The sequence below is a fragment of the Lampetra planeri genome, chromosome 6 (genome assembly GCF_965212315.1).
Source record: "Lampetra planeri chromosome 6, kcLamPlan1.2.h2, whole genome shotgun sequence".
Taxonomy (NCBI): domain Eukaryota; kingdom Metazoa; phylum Chordata; class Hyperoartia; order Petromyzontiformes; family Petromyzontidae; genus Lampetra; species Lampetra planeri.
This window is the reverse complement of record NC_136112.1, coordinates 5077889-5095429: the sequence shown is the minus strand read 5'-3', so window position 1 is coordinate 5095429 and position 17541 is coordinate 5077889. Positions and strand designations below refer to the sequence as shown.

Below are 17541 nucleotides of genomic sequence, written 5' to 3'. Positions count from 1 at the left end.
CCTCTCATCTGCCAAACAAATTTGAGAGATGCTGTTGTGGATAAGCAGCACATTTGCGGATAAGGGAAGTTTTCTTGCTACTATCCACAAAAACACACCTCTTATCTGCAACTCACAATAATTGCAAATAGGATTAATTGGTCGCTCAATTCATTTGATATGCAATTAAGAAAGATAACAGCGGTGTATATTATTCATTCGTGTTCCAATCTGTTGGCTGTGCCAGGATTAACGAACGTAACACTTGGGACAGGCGTGTTAACATGCTTCATTGACAATGGTGGGAATACTCGACATTGTTACTTTACAGCTGCAGTAGCGTGGGGAATAATGGAGGCGATTGCAAAAACGTGACATCCTAAATCATCGTCATCATCATTGTTAATCATCTTCATCATCGTCAACCATGTCCTTACTCTTGCACGCTGCCCAATTGTCTTAGAACAGGTGGGAGCACCCACACTCTATCCCACCACAAGCGACCTGGCGATCAACTGTCCTGTGCTGAACAGATTTACACTGCTGGGCGAACAGAGGCCTTTAAGAAACTTGCACCATCGTTTCAACCGCTGTGGTGGCGAGATCATGTTAACTACCTCACCTGGTATACAGGAGGGCGTGGGTTCGATCCCGACCTTGACGCTTGTATATTTGAGTTTGCATGCTCTCCCCGTGGTCGTGTGGATTTTTCTCCGAGTCATCTGGTTTTCCCCTCCACATTTGGAATCAACATGCGTTTAGAGTATTTGGCTGCTATAAATTCCCACTTGATGAGCCACTTCGTTGAGCTATCATTTGTGGCCAGGTCGCTTCTGAAAAAGAGCTACACAGCTCAGTGGGTGCCTTACCTGGTATAGTAGTTTAGTTCAGTTTGAACTGCCGCGCTGGGAAATGAAATTGGATCGCCACCTCTGGATTGGAAGTTTAGTGTGCCAACTGTTGCACCACGACGGCAGAATCCCCTGCAGAAATGTTTATGGATGTGACAAATATTGGAATGTCCTATCTGCTGTCCCGTGTTACTCTTTCTGCCCTCTTCCTCTTCTTATGCGTGCATAATCGTGGACAATTGGAAATGCGGCAATCCGCACACGATGTGCTGCCATCAAGAAGAAGAGGGCCGCGGAAAATATATTTTTGATGCACATGGGGTGTGAAAGCAAAGGCAGAAATTTGACAAATGCCAAATGAAATTGGACAAAACATTCTTTTAGGACAATGGTAGATAGGCAAGGGCGATAATGAGATAATTTCAAAGTGCGTTTTTAAAAAGAATAAAATTAAGGACAGCTCTATAAGCAATTCAACCGTATGCCAAGACTGTTCGAAAACTATGGGGAAAAGCACGGCTATTTAATTAACCATTTGATGAAAGCAACACTAATTTATCCAGGGTGCCAATTTTCCCGAACATAGCACGGTCGAAATTGAGACGTAACAAAACCGAGCGTGGCTATATTTACTTGAATTTTTAAAGTTTAACTCAAAGACACCAGGTGGCTTTATAGCACTAATCTGCACGTACCGCACAGTACCCAGGCACAACGCAGCAGTGGCATGCCTCCATTGAGTCTCTGTCTACAGACAACTCTCAGCAAAGGGGTTAACCTTGGTTGATTCAATCACTCCTCAAGAAATTATGCAGCCGGGAACCCACATTAGAAGCTGGTCAGAGCTTCCAGCCGAATGCATTTCTCCTGTCACAGTATTATTCCCGCACTCTTTGTATTTCAGTTCCATTTTTTATTTGTCAGTCTTGTCCTGTTTTGTTATGTTCAATCACTGGTCCACACGTGATTACATTGTCTGATAGCCAAGGCTATTAAGTCTACCTTTCAAACATTCCATACCTTATTTTTCCATCCTCGAAGGTGAAAAGGCGTGCAATTTAATTTACTCCTGCAGAGCATGTCGCACAAACAAGCAAATAGCCTCGCATACTATGCGTATCAACATAACATGAGCATCTATTTGTTGTATGCATGTATGTTGAACTTCTTTCACACCATACGTAGCCAACCGTGCTTATTGGAGGTGCGGAAGGACAACAAACCAAACGCCAAAACGCAGTTCAAAAGAAATGCGTTTTCAATTTAGATTAAAAAGTGCATAGCTTCAGTGGCTTCCTCATATCGGAAGGAAGAGCGTTCCAGACGGCCGCAGAAGCGCATCTGAAGGTGAGCGATGCGGCAACCGACTTTGTTCGATGGCGTACGTGTAATAACTGAAACCCCACCCCCTCTACCCTCCCCTCTCCCCCCCAAAAACAATGTAAAGATGAATATGTATCTCATTTAGGGGGTTATTCCAAAATGTATACGCAACACAACCCATACACACCAAGATGATACCGGTTGGTGGCAACCATTTCGTATGATATTCTTAGGTTTTTTCAGTAAAGTCACGTAGGTAAAAAAACATTAAAATTAATTAAAGTAAAAGAAAATAAAAATCACGACGTTTCAGAGGCAACACAAGCTTCCGTCTTCAGGTGGAACCGATACAGCTGTCGTGGCTGTGACGGTTCCACCTGAAGACGGAAGCTTGTGTTGCCTCCGAAACGTCGTGATTTGTATTTTATTTTACTTTAATTAATTTTAATGTTTTTTTACCTACGTGACTTTACCGAAAAAAACCTAAGAATATGAAACCTTGCAGTCACGAAAGCTTCAAATCTAGAATTTGGTATGATAATTTTATGGAGGGGGTGGGTTTGTTAAATAACTGTTGAACCTTTAGACCAGGTCTTTGTTTTTTATGTTGTGAGATTGCTTCGAACTTGTTTTGTGACCTGCAGTGCCTTGAGTACCCAGTACATACATGAGTGCTTCCTAAATGCGATGTATTATTTTTATACAAAATGTTCCACAGAATGTCAAATAGTTTGAAACATTCTAACAACAAAAACAATTAAAAACCACCGTTCAAGGACACAGCAACCATAACATATTTATCACGAAGCGTTGTGCGTTTTTATTTACGTGCGTGTTAATTAGTTACGCCATCAACAATAATTTACCATTGCTCAAAAAAAATGTTTCACGAAGAGAGAGAGAGAGTGGGGGGGGGGACCGGCATAGCTGAAATCGGTAAAACACAAAACGCTCGGTGCGTGCCATGTTTTTTTGTTCAGAATGGCGCCGATGCATTCGAGCATGGCCCCCGAAAGCCGTCAAAGGTGATCAATCATGTTGGCAGAAGCCGCCGAGCATGGCGCCAGGGTCGAAGGTCAGCGGGAAACTTTTTAAGCATTTTACAGCTGAGAAGCCGCACGACAGAATGAGCGCTGAACAATCGCCTTCTATTGATCCGTCACCGAGCAAATGCCACAACTCTATCTGGCCCTCTTACTTTCTGAACGCGCTTGCAGGCTCCGCCGAGTCAGTCACCCACATTACAAACATGTCCACCCTGACCCGGGCAAAGTGCTATGATCATTTACCACGCCATTACACGGTCACTCAAATGCCTCCCAGAATGCCGCCTAATGAAGGGAGAGGGAGACCAGCTGTTTGGCCTCGGAAAACAATCTTGAGTTTTGTGCCAACCTCGCATCCTGTTGACGTTGCCAACCAGCCAGCCAGTTGCCTTGCCTGCTTTATAGATGAATAAACAGTGACACAATTCATCAAGTGATTCACATAGCGTGTTATTGAGCATTAGGGATGGAATGTACGTGGGGGGGGGGGGTGGCGCTGGGAGCAGGAATGACAGCAAGCAAAGTGCGCCCCGAACAATTTCTCACAACGTCCCCTTGCGAAAATCCATCCAAGGGGGGTAGAGAAAGGGTCATGCCACTATATTCAGCACCTTCATCCCCCCAGCTGACGTCTTCATCATCATCATCCATCACTGAATTCAATGCACTAAAGCTCATGAATGACTGAGCTGGCTTCTTTACAATTTTCCTTATCTCAACTCGGCCTCAGAAATACGGTTTCGAATATAATGGAGTACACAAGCCCACGTGAAGACGTTTTAACGATAACGACGACGATGACGACATCACCGTGATGAAATCATTATCGTCATATCAAGCATGTTTATTTACCTGTCGTGCTTGTACATTCAGCTTTGTAATGGGTTTGCTTGATTAATTTTACCACTGTTTTCCATAACCATTCTTTACACCATCCTGTTCCGTCTCTCCTGCTCTGCCCTCCATTACAACCTCCCATCAATCCCTTCGCGACAGGAATAGAGCCTTCTCCTCTGCCGTAAAGATATCTGCCCCCTCATTCAATTAATCGCTTTCCTTAATTGAACAATAATTTAGTACATTTGGTATTCGTGACAAGTCCATCTCACAAAATGCGCTGTTTCACAGACGAGTAGAGCCATTTCACCTTGTCAAAATACACTTCGGTATCTCGATTACAGAGAAGGCCCCAGAGTGCTTTTTCAAATTCAGTTGCGTCTAATTTTCGCTCATCAACAATGGCACGCAAAATTTACAATTTTGCAAATGAAGACGTGACAGATTATTAAAATGCCCACTTGCTAAATTACTCTCACCAATTAACAGATAACTGCCGACTTCTTGCAAAGTGTCCGAGTGGCCAAAAGGTTTAACGTTGTGCTGCAGTGCCCATGGGCTAATCACGTGCACACGCGACAGCTTGAGTGCAAGTGTGCTGCGGATTAATACGTCGCAGTGTTGTGAGAGATGGCAATGGCTTGCGGAGTCCTTCATCCAGCGGCGTGGACTGATGAAACCGCGACTCCTACCACGCAAGGTTGTGTCGCGTGTCTGTAATTCAGCACCTGATGAGTTAATGATGACGTCACCCTGCTGCTGCCCTATATAAGAACGGGCGACACAGCAGAGCCTCACCATTCTGGCGAATTGCCCGATGATGCTGGATGCAATTACCAGCGAAACGTCGTTCAACTCAAATTGTAAATGTTGTGGTTTCACGCTTCAACACACCGGTGGGCTAAAGCAGTGAACTATTTGTCTTTTGTCAACGTGACACTTTTTTACTGATTGGCCGTGTCGGGTGGTGGAGGGTTACGACACATTTATAAATAACGCGATCTAAACCCAAAAACGTTGATTATGAACTGTGGAGGGAGCGGGGATTGGTGGTTCACCGCACAAATGTTGCAAGACTCCCTTCAATTGGGTGTCGAGGTGGCCATACCCTAGCTTTCCAGGGAGATGGCAGCACAGCGAGTGCTTCATCTCCATCTGCTTCCATCTTTTCTAAATAATAATTTACATTTACGAAGCTTATTTCACCCAGAGGTCAAAAGTAGCTGCACAGCAAGTAAGTAAATAACAACACAATTCTAAAACCTAACATAAGCACGCAGGCTCACGATTTAACCACCCTCCCTAAAAACACGTAACAAAATTAACAAGGATAAAAAGCTTTTAAGGAAAAAAAAATGTCTTAAGGCGGGATTTAAATAAACCGAGGGACTCAGCAGATCTAATATCGGACGGAGAGTGAATTCCACAGCTCGGGGGCCACACGGGAAAAGGCCCCCTGGGGTCACCGATTGGATGATGCTGCCACCGCCCCCCTTCTCGCGTGCGGCTTCTCTCCGGCTACTGCAGCATTCCTCTGACATCTAGAAAAACCGCTCATGAATTGGCCGATATGATCCGAGTATGTGGAGGACCACAAAGCATGAGCAGTTGTTGGTGTCGGCTCACAGAGTGGCTGCCCCTCTGTGGTTCCTCGCACCTCCTGAGTCGTACTCTCTCTCTCTCTCTCTCTGAGTGCAAGCGAATATTGGCGCATTACAAAGTCAAAATTGTGAAATTAGTATTACGACGGTGAATATTTTCGTAAGAAATTATGGTTAAATTTCGATTTAAAGCTTTCGTGACTGCAGGGATTCATCTTCTTGGTTCTTTCGGTAAAGTCACGTAGAAAAGAAGTAATAAAATAATAAAAATAAAACATAACAAAATAATTCTCACGACGTTTCGGCCACAACGCAAGCAGCCGTCTTCAGGTGGAGAACAGGTCTATCACGTAGACAGAGTCTGAATGATTATTATGTTTAATTTTTATTATTTTATTACTTCCCTTCTACGTGACTTTACCGAAAGAACCAAGAAGATAAATTGTGGTTAATTCTATTCTATTATATAACGGCCCTTTGCGAATCCACTTCTGGGAGAAGCCCTCCCTCCCTGCACTGTGTTGATTACGGGGTTTGTTTAAACGTACTTCACCAAAGTGGTTGACGTGGGTTGGTGACGTGGGTTGGTGACAGAGGATCCCACGGCTGGTTCAGATATTACTCATCGCTGACGTAAATAATAATGATAACCAAGCTTAGCATCAGGTTTCTGGGTTCAGGTCATAGGGTTCATCGCAAAGTGCGCTTACCCCTACATCACCGCTCCCCAGGCAAAGAGGATTATTGTAATAAAAACAGTGATGATACCGAGACGGGGGTGAGAAGTGTCCGTGCCGACACTCGTTTTCTTGCGACTACAAGCAAGAAAGCAAGGCAGCGTAATAAAAAATCCCTCCTGGAAAAGTCTAGATTCTTGTTCACAAGTTGTTTATGTGGCTTTAAAACGTTTTGCTGCAGTGTGCAGGAAGAACTAAACACTGTTAGGAATGGATTCGACGACATGCAGGTGCATTGTATTTTAAAACCTCACACAGATACTATACATCAGCGAATAATAACAGCAACACTTTCTATGTAGAAATTCCTAATTAGAGTTCATTGAGAATTTACACACATATATCTCACGAATACTGCTATTGCTCTTTCAAACTAGCAAAGCTGAGCTTATAATTACTCGGAATTGCAATGTGTGAGCGACGATCGAGAAGACGTGTTGCGGAGGAAAAAAGATTACAGATTAAAAAGAAATCTTCTGAAACCGTCGTTCCTGCAAGGTCACAACAATGGTACTCCAACACGACAATCAATAACGTAATGCCTGAAAGAGGAATCTCTCTACACGGTCCATCTCTGATTCTAGACCATGGGTAATCCTGTAAGTCAGTGCAATGGACAACATTAAATATGCCTTTTGAAAGGAAATCGTTAGAATTTTAACAAACAATAAAAGAGGACTGACTATGGTGCTTACAAAAATGAGGCAATCTAAATGTATTGTTTTTTTTCTCGTGAACATTTTACACGTTTAACTACTGCATTACGGATTCATCTTGGTGTTTTTTTTTCCTTCGTCAAATGTGAAAATTATATAAACGGTAATGAAATAATAAAACATAAATCAGATGCATAATAATTGCAATTTAATTGAAACATCTAAAATTACTACTGCACGTCTCTAAAAATCTGTATCTCACTATGCTAAGTATGATAATTAATGATGCGGGTGCTAACGTAAAGACAAACAATTATTTTGAGAGGCAGTGCCATAGATTTTTTTCATTAAAATACAGACGGCACAATTCACAAGCATTAGACAGCATGATCACACACATAGCGGCGGGCACCTGCATACTTCATACTTTTGTTAAGTGACAGGGACGAGTACGATGCAATGTCCATTTGAAATTGGCGTCTGTCAGCCACCGCCTGTCAAAGCTTTTGTTATGTAGACACACACACACAAACTGCTGGTCAGGCACCTTAACAAATGAACATTGACCCAGGTGCAGATTAAAGTAATCTTTTTTCCCTCGCCCTGTGCAGCTGAATTTACTGCACTGTTCAAAACAGAGTGAATTGGCGGAGCGCATGACTGGAACGCCACCTGGCCTCGTATCTGTGACTAAAGCTCTCGATTGCACTAGATTAAGACCAAGCGCTGCTGAAAACTAACGCTAACCCACAGCTAATCTTCTTTTCAAAGGACGAATCCTTTGACTTTGCCTACCATGGCGGCGGGGGGGGGGCATGTGGCAGGGAGCCATTTTGCAGCATCTGTTGCTTTAGGACCGTGGGAAGAGTTTTAACTTTCCAATATTCAACTTTCTCCACTCAATCTAATCTCAAACATGCCTCGTAGTGGTCTGTCTCATCCCATATATGAGAACTCACAGACAAAATTGACTAGTGCTGAATTGTTTTATCTCCTCGCAAAATAAAAAAAAAATGCAATGTAAGCATTTTGCTCGAAAGACTGAACAATTCCGCACAAATGAAAAGAACACAATAAAGCTAATGGAGTGAAGCGACCCAGATGAAATATTTTACGTCATGTGCGATGAATGCGTAATGGTAATGCGTTCATCAGCAGCCAGGCTCTATCCGCTGCTGTGTCAAGGCCTTTCCAAGTCATCGGCATTCCCCAATGTCCCGTGACACCTCTAATACATTTCGCTCACACGCATCAGCTTGTCCCATCATCCCTCCATTCTCTCGGTAGCCTTCCTCTTGGGTGCGATCTCTCCTTTGGCTGCCATTCATTCACCAGCCTCGACCGTTGGCCTTCCCCCCCTTCTAGCGATGTATCCCTGCACAGGCCTGCTTACTTTATTAACAGCCAATATTATGTCTTTAAATTATATTTGTTCTCTGATCCATCTGTTCCTCTTTTTTGTCTCAGTGTTATTCCAAGAATGTACCTGTCGATGTTTCTTTTGAGTACGTTTCATCTGTTGATCATTTTTGTCGGTTTCAAAAAAAATAGTGTTCCCATGTCACAGCTGGTGAGAGGCACTGAAATAAAAACCTCCTTCTTGAGGCATGTTCGTATGTTAAGGCAAATTGGTACGTTGTATTGGCATGTTTCTTTTACAAAAGCACAGGAACCTGCTCTCACTTGCCTCATTAATTAATCATTTTGGTCCCATTCCCCCTGTAATAACTGTCCAAGGTATACATACTCTGATTTCTTTTCCAGGATTGCTCTTTGAATATCAATTTCAAGGACCTCATTAGAACACACTGAACTCAAAGCCACATTCAGGTTTGCACGACACAAGTCCATTTCTTGAGAAAGGCACGAGTAGAAATAAAATACAAGACTGAGACAATACGAGGCTTAAAGACGGAAAAACAAAGAACCGGCAAGGCATGACGTATGCAGGCTTCTTTGTTTTTTTAATAATGCGATACAGATCGATATGACGCGTGAGAACCAGCGATGTGGCCATAGGGGAGAAGTTGTGATGATTGGAGCCGAGGGCATTTGGTGGTGTTTGCATGAGAATCAACCAGACAATCTCAATAACCTCAACCAATTCCCTTCAGCTAAAACGTCGCAGCACAGCAATAGGAGGCCCATCTTTCTGGCGAATACTATAGTGACAATATAGCCAGGAACTAAGGCACTTCATTATTTAAAAACAAAAATGGGAAATACACTTAAGAATTGTAAGTGCGCAATTGAACCTTGGTGTAACACCCACAGACTGCCTCCCAGAGACAATATAAAATAACATCAGGTGCAGTCGGAGTGTGTGCTCCATCGTCATAATCATCGCCGGTCCTTATCAATCCGCTGCTGGACGAAAGCATTCCCAAGCCGTCGCCGTCTCTCGTGTTTTGAACGCTTTAACAATCCGTCTAGCCCAGTGGTTCTTAACCCTGGGGTGCACGCATCCCCCGGGGGTACTCGATGCCCTTTTTGGGGGTGCGAGATGTGGCCAGATTTTTTTTTGAAGGTAAATCATCGAAATACAAATTAAGCACGTAAGTACAACTCCTCTGTTTCATCAAACCTATGTGTTTATTAACATTATACATTTTAACCATTGAGAATCAAAGGGGTGCAAGGCTCCAGTAAAGGTTAATAACCACTGGTCTAGTGCCTGCGCGGCAGCGGATTTCATTGCTCCATCTCTGCAGCGGACACGCCCCCTCGTTTGGTTTGCCATTTGCTTCGTTACCCTCTGCCACCGGCGGCCATCTTGTCTTACAGTGACAAGGGCTCCTGCCCATCAATGCAAAATCCTTTGCTTACACTGAACTCTTGCTAGTCCGGCAAGGATGTAAAACAGTGTAACGCGGTCACTACTCCCTCGCCTACCCCGAACCTTCATCGGGGATCTAATAAATGCATAGAATGTTAATTGAACTAACCAAGAATGACACCAATGTTGAACTTCATTCGCGCCGTATGTAGCCAACTGCGCCAATCAGAGATGCTGGGGAAGGACAACAAACTAAACACAAAAAGCAGTTCGATTATTTTTTTTTTAAATCTAGTTTTAAAAGTGCATAGCTCCAGTGGCTTCCTAATGTCAGAAGAGCGTTCCAGATGGTCGCAGAAGCGCAACTGAAAGCGCACGATGCAGTGACCTTATTTGTTCGATGGCTAGCCAAAAGACGCTGCTGCGAGGATGGCCGGAGTTCGCGTGATGATTTCGTGGTTCATTTGTGGCAAGCACTTTGTATGCAATGAGTGCTGTAAAAATGTTTACGCTCAGTGGCACCGTCTCTGCTTTTTACCTGCGCTGTGGTGTAAAGCAGTCCGGTCTCCTCATGCGTGATGAGGGCGGCATTTCCGGGAATGTCTCTTGCGATGACCGGCAGGCCTAGCTGCATAGCCTGTGCGCAAGTGTGCAAACGTGTGGAGATGAGAACGTCGTAAAGTTTACAATGCATGAGATCACATTCATGTTCCTATCACCATACACAAATACCGCTCAAAGTAAAAATGTTGACATTAAAATATAAACGTGTATTTTATGATGAATTCTACATTTTCCATTTTCGAAGTCGAGTTGAACGTGTGTGGCTTTTGTGTATGCATGCACGGACTTCATAGGGACACATTCTCCTATCTGTACTCACATTAAGTATCACTCCTATCATGCACAGATCACGCAACATAACTACATTGCGCGAGTAGGAATGAGCGGTTGCAACGGCTGCCTCGGCGTAGCATCACACAAAGCGGGATGCTGCTGGATGCTTCTGGATGCTACCCATGTGCCTCAGTCTTTGTTCAGCCTGCAGACGCATCTCACGTCTTATTGTGGACTGTGCTTTATAACGCCATTTTTCCATAACGCGGTGTTCTTCAGGAATGCAACTACCGAGTTATAGGAGAATAGACTATCTACAATTTTTTCAAGGATAGAAGCAATGGCATGGCAAATTGATCCTTTTATCCGCATTTAACTGTGGATAAGAGGTGCACCTAGGGGTGAGAGTCACGGATGAGAGGAGTCGTTTGGCTTAATTCATCCTTTTAATCTGCGTATTCCGTGACGGGAAATGGTCACTGGAGGTGCACGTATTTGCGGATACCCATAAAGCTAGGGAAAATTCACCCTATTATCCACATTTATCTGCGCATGAACACATAGTTAATGGAAGTTACTTGCGTGGATAAACGTGCATATTACAGAATCCAGCCATAACACTGCCTCACATCAACGGCAGATAAGAGTTTCATTGCATGTCAGAATATTGTTGAGCCGTTATTTCAGAAATAAAAACATGAATAGTCACGACGGAGGTTTTTTTTAAATCCATAAAACCATCAGTGCCTTAAATTGAATTTATTATAATAATAAATATCTCGCTAGACATTATCATAATATGGCACATCTCTCCCATACAATTATATTTTACATAATAGTCTAAGGCTTGACCCTGTGATTGAGAGCAACGCTTTTTCAACATTACCCAGTCTATGCCTTATCTCTGCTTGTATATAATGTCGAATCGGATAGAGCTGGGTCACTTGCTTCAGATGATCCGGAATGCGGTTTCCTGGGGCTAATCCCCATGGCGTGAGCCCCCAGGAAACAATTCAGCAAAAGCCCAGAGGCTGAAGCCAAAAAATTCCACAGGGGTACTGATGGCATGACTCGTCGGCTCGCGGAGGCTGGGTGGCTTTCAATGAAATATAACCCTCGGTTTTTTGGCACAGGAGGATATAAAAAACGAGAGAACTGCTGAGAGGCGAAGAAATGCCCCAAATTAACTTACAGAGAAAACTAGACGGTGATTGTTCTGACACTTGTACATTTCAATGCAATGCAATCGTGTTTGTATACGCAACAGCTCTCGTTAGGTGGACAAATTCAAATTTTGGAAAATAAAAAACAAAATCAGCAGCTATCAATGTGTTTTATATTTTTGGAGGTGGGGGGGGGGGGGAGAAAGATGAATTTTGAGTCATTTCAAATCAGTAGGTTGTTGTGAAAATTTGGAACCCTGGTGTTGTCTGTAAATGCAGGATATATTTCAATGTTGGTGTAAATAATGCAATACAAATATAGTGGGACAGCACAATAAACCATAAAAACACACAAACACTGAAGATTTAAGGTTGCTGCAAATTTTTTTGTCTCTGCACCAGTCAACAAAAATTGTATATTCATTGAAAGCACTGGGATTCACTTTTTCCCCTTCAAATAATGCTACTTTATATATTGTGTAAGATAAACAAACACAACATTTTTGCATGATTTTGTATATGTAGAAAAATAGTGCCAAAGTATATATTTTTTTTAATCAAAAATAAAAGGCTAAATATTGTACCATAAATAACTGAATTGCTTTCAGTTTACTGTTCTGTATAATGTACATGGACAACACAATGTGATCTTAATTTACAGAGCATCTAAAATGCAACGTCTCAAGATACTGTACAGGATAAGGATACACGGGCTGTGGAACAAGGTGAATGAAAATATAGATCAGGGGGATGTGTGACAAAGATGAAGAGAGGGCTACAGTGCTGTAAGAACGCAATTGGGTGGCAATCAATCATACGCGAAGGAGAAAATATAAGTCCTGAGTTCGGCCTTAAACAGTGGAAGTGTCGAGAGTGAAAAATACATAAACGGGTTTCAGAAATCTTGGAGGAAAAACGGCAACTTTCCACGGAGCGAAGGTTAATTGCTAGTGTCAACAAGAGGCCTTAGTTACTGGAAGGGACGGCAGCGGGAGGAGAGTAAGGAGACACGGGAGGAGAGAGGTGGGCAGGAGCTTGACCACGTGGGATTTTAAACATCGAGGATGATCCTCCGAATGGCTATTGTAGTGAACTGGAGGGATCTCATATAGTCTCGCAGCCGCGCTCTGGATCATCTAAGGTGGGATTTGGGAACTCATCGATGAGAGGGAGAGTTACAAGAGTTAAAGGTGATATGCAACAAAGGCATGGATAGGAGTATCAGCAGCAGATGAAGTCTGGAAGTGTTAAGTGTAGGAGATATCGCAGAGATGTGTAGAAGAGGGCCCAGAAATTGAGAAACTTAACCAAAATCGATGCCTTACTTAACAAAGTGATTATAGAGAATACGTTTTTTTCTCCATTGGAGTGGAAATTCAGTTGATGGAGCAGTCAAAGGAACTGCAGTCAAAAACAAAATCAAGATGGGCACATGGCCTGAACAGTGAATCGGGGTCAGGGGAAATGGTAGGGTATGTGCAGTTTGGTGTCATCTACATAAGAGTGGTAGAGGCAACTTTAAATTTGTATAATAACACTATGTAACACAATTTTTGTTCCTGGGTAGTGTTATTTCGTAATTGCTTATGCCTAAAAAGAATAGAAAATGGCTATTATTTCCCACAAACTTTGCTTTTGTTACCAGTACAGTGATATTTTGAAATGTACCTATTTTCAATGACAAAATGGGCGAATTTGTGTCTTTTCGTTCACATAAAGTCAGAAAACAACATATGAATCAAAATTAACATGTATTTATACTAAAGGAAATAACACTTACTACCCAGGAACAATTTTGTTTTTGTTACACAGTGTCATTATAATGTCATAATAATGCCATGATAGTGTCATTTCCAAGGCTAATAATGTGCATTTATAGGGCACTTAAATGTCCGAGAAATTAAAAGCAGTTTACATCATGTCATCGGTTTTTCACAATTAAGTAAATTGCGAGTATTTTTTTCTCGTCCAAATTTGGACCATGACGCTGGCACACGCGTGGCTTACTCTTGTTCGAGGTAACATCACGGGATCCTGAACGTTCACTGTGAAGCAGGGGACGCGCATCGTGAATACACCGGCAGAGTATTAACCAGGGCGGCAGCTTGCCATCGAACCGCGAACCTCCGTCTCGAGCGGCGAGCCGCCGCGGTTACCGCTCGGCAACATCTCCTCCTCGATTCGGGAAAGCCTCACCGATAATCAAGAATCTCTCTCGGAAGGGTTCCTGCCCCTTTGCACGGTTCTCAGTGAGTGTTCTGTGGGTGAGAGGATACCGGAGTGGCTCGAGGGTAGATACAACTCTAACCTAGGCATGGACGGCTTCACGAACAAATTTGTCCCCCATGCTATCTGCAGAACCATCTCCACAGCTCAGCGGGTTTGAGAGTCTCACAAATCGGCGTGCTCTACCACCGTTGCCTCCGAAGCGACAGATTACGAGAAGATTACGAGCGAGTGCCACCGTGCCCGGCTGTGATTCTTGCCAAGTGTAAGGAGATGGACGGAGTAAGGGGTTCTTGCGTACGCACCCTTAAAGGGCGAAAGCCACAAGGTAGCGGCGTCAGAAAAGAGGATAATCTCTGAATGGAGTCATAGGAGGGGCGTGCGATGACAGGTAAGGATGGAAGGAGGAGAGGAGTGCGCCAGATATATACACAGACACAAGCATGCAAGCGTTCAAGGAGGGACGGTGTTATCGATGGCGTCAAAAGCAGGCGAGAGATCAATAAAAACAAGGATGGAGAGAGTGTCACGATCAGAAGAAGTAGGTCATTAACTGCACATAAGACAGCAGAGCATCCCTGGAGTGGCCTTTGGTGAGATCTACGGATGGAATGGGTCAAGAAAAAAAAAAACCCGAGGAAACCTAAAGGGTCTTGTAACGAAGTCACATTCATTAGGAGAATATTTGTTTTGTTTATTTTTTCAGGGAGGGGGAAAAAAATAAAAAACGCCGCCCCATATGGGTTGGTCGAGTGAGTTGGTGCTGTGACGACGAAGTGGGGGAAGCGTCGCAATTACAGCATGGCGCGTGAACATTAAACACGTTTAGAGCTTGCTTCTTCTTGGTTCTTTCGGTAAAGTCACGTAGAAGGGAAGTAATAAAATAATAAAAATAAAACATAATAAAATAAAATAATTCTCACGACGTTTCGGCTACAACGCAAGCAGCCGTCTTCAGGTGAAGAAGACGGCTGTTTGCGTTGTAGCCGAAACGTCTTCTTCACCTGAAGACGGCTGCTTGCGTTGTAGCCGAAACGTCGTGAGAATTATTTTATTTTATTATGTTTTATTTTTATTATTTTATTACTTCCCTTCTACGTGACTTTACCGAAAGAACCAAGAAGATGAATCCCTGCAGTCACGAAAGCTTTAAATCGAAATAGAACTTGCTTGTGAACGATGAAAGGGGGGGGGGGGGGCGTGCTTCCGTGAGATGTGGCTTAGCCGCACGAGAACCGACGGGATGAGCCGCTCGCCTCCAGAATGGCTCCCGACATGCCCTCGCTGAGGGAGCTGTTGACGAGGCAGAAGGAGCCGCTCATGGCGGCGTGCAGGTGGTTCTGGGGCAACTCCGGCAGGAGCCACACGCCGCGCGCCCTGCGGAACCAACACCCGCGCTCATTTAAGAGAACACGGTTTTCGCAACACCATTTTTATTTTGATTTTAAGCTTTCGTGACTGCAGGGATTCGTATTCTTGGTTCTTTTGGTAAAGGCACGTAGAAGGGAAACAATAAAATAAGAAAAATAAAAAATAAAAAATATATTAAAAAATATATAAAACAATACAAAATTTATTTTTTTATTTTTATTATTTTATTGTTTCCCTTCTACGTGACTTTACCGAAAAAAACAAGAATATGAACCCTTTTTATTATTTTTCATTTTACATGCTTTTTATTAACTCACTCTGTCTGTTGTTGTATCCTCAAATTTTGTAACTTTTACCCACTTCCCAATATGGTATCGACTGCAAACTTGGTATACTTATGTCATACTGATGACAATACCATATTCTACCATAAGAAATTAAAAACATATATTTAAAAACATTATTTTTTAGATGTTATGTTTTGGCTTGGGTCTAATTGTCCACGGTAAACTGACGTTGGCTGTAATTGGCCACGGCCCCTCACGTTATGGCAAGCTTCGGGGCCACCTTCTGAAGTCGTGGAGTTCTGCCATACTCGTACGGCACATTTCATTAAAGCGTGTTTTTTTAAAAAGTTTATTTTTTAATTACTTATTATTTCCAGTTGACGTTGCAAGCGCTTAATGAGTTTGCTCGCTCTGAACCGTCATGCCTGTGCATTGGCGGGGAGCAGCAGTGCAGAGGTTGGCGCACTGCGCCATGAAACCAGTGACCCCGGGGGGTTAGGTTCACGCTCGCGTTCAACACCGGTGACCATAATTATCTGAACCGGTCCTAAGCCTTCCCTAGGTTCCACTCGTCCTCAAACGAGAACCTGGTGCGGCGTGTAAAATCATTGCCACTGGGGAGACAAAGGCGGTCGGGCATGGTGCTGGCCACCCACCCCCTCGTGTATAATCCCATCATAAGTGCTCGCTATAACAGCATTTTCCCCAATAGTCTGTTAAGGCTATACGGGGGGTCTTTGTCTTTGTATGGATGTTGAACTTCTTTCGCACTGTAGGTAGCCAGCTGTCTGAATTGGAGGTGCGGGGGAAGGACAACAAACTAAACACAAAAAGCAGTTCTAAAGAAATGATTTTTCAATCTATAAGCAAGGGGGGAGGGACATGTTACAAAAGGAAAGGTGTGCTCAAGCATTTCGTCTTCTCCCTCACCATGTAACGTAGGATCAAATAACACGCGGAAAAAAACTCAAAGCATTCGTCAATAACGCAGGGGCTAAAGAGGAAATGTATTTATTTTAGCACAGCGGCACGAGAACTGCTGCTCTGAAGAATCCGTTTAATATGTCCTTCATAGCTCATCTATATCCTGTAATAGTTAATCTATTGCATATTTCTACGTAGTAACATATCTTACTTTTATGGCGGTGTTGTTGAATAACGTGTTCGGTTTCTGTTAAGTGCACATTATGCACAACTGCCGATGCAGTATCGCACGTAACGTGCTAATTTGCCAAAACATCACCTGGTATATAATTCCTCCTATTGAAGGCAGTGTTACTGATGAAAGTGGTGAGCTTTTTGTTACTTATGCACCCCTGCCAATACAATATCATATTTTGTTTAGGAGATGTAAAGATGTGTTGCCGAATATCCATTGTCTACCGTATGTCAACATCGCCAATGGATATATTTTCAATATATATATAAAAAAGTGTTATATCCAGTAATAACATTGAAAAAGTAATACACTGTCTGTATGCTAACCCTGAAAGCTTCCATGTCACGACCAACAAGGATTGTTCGTACACAATATACACACACTCGCAGTGTGCGTGTGCAAGTAAACACGATATAATCTACTTTAAGATGTAAGCTACTCCTCGCAGGAGAGAGTGAAAAGCCAATCAAGATTTTGTCCCGGTAAGATTTTCATAAGGATTTCTTGACAAAAATCCAGGGCCTGCGGTATTGAAGTCCCCCCCCTCCACCCCCCCCCCTTGTTATTGATTCAACAATTCATCTGATTCAACAAATCAATTTAGCTATGTAGCCACTAAAGTCGCAAGATGAACACTACTATAAAACAAAGACAAAGACCCCTTACCCCGCCCACCTCCATAGCCACACAGA

General features: G+C 43.1%; 1 protein-coding gene across 4 annotated transcripts in view; it reads right to left on the bottom strand.

The window, feature by feature from the left end:
• The window catches only part of GLT1D1 (glycosyltransferase 1 domain containing 1), a 76923-nt gene that overhangs the window by 11033 nt on the left and 48349 nt on the right, over positions 1–17541 (bottom strand). For 2 of the 4 annotated variants that reach the window (XM_078595333.1, XM_078595336.1), the window contains 3 exons: positions 15289–15409; positions 10345–10443; positions 2948–4750 (listed from right to left, as the gene is read on the bottom strand). In XM_078595333.1, coding sequence (XP_078451459.1) covers positions 4418–4750; positions 10345–10443; positions 15289–15409 — 553 coding nt within the window. In that variant the 3' untranslated portion in view covers positions 2948–4417. Of the gene's footprint in view, positions 1–2947; positions 4751–10344; positions 10444–15288; positions 15410–17541 lie in introns of those variants that run through there. The other 2 variants (XM_078595334.1, XM_078595335.1) reach the window with 2 other exon arrangements.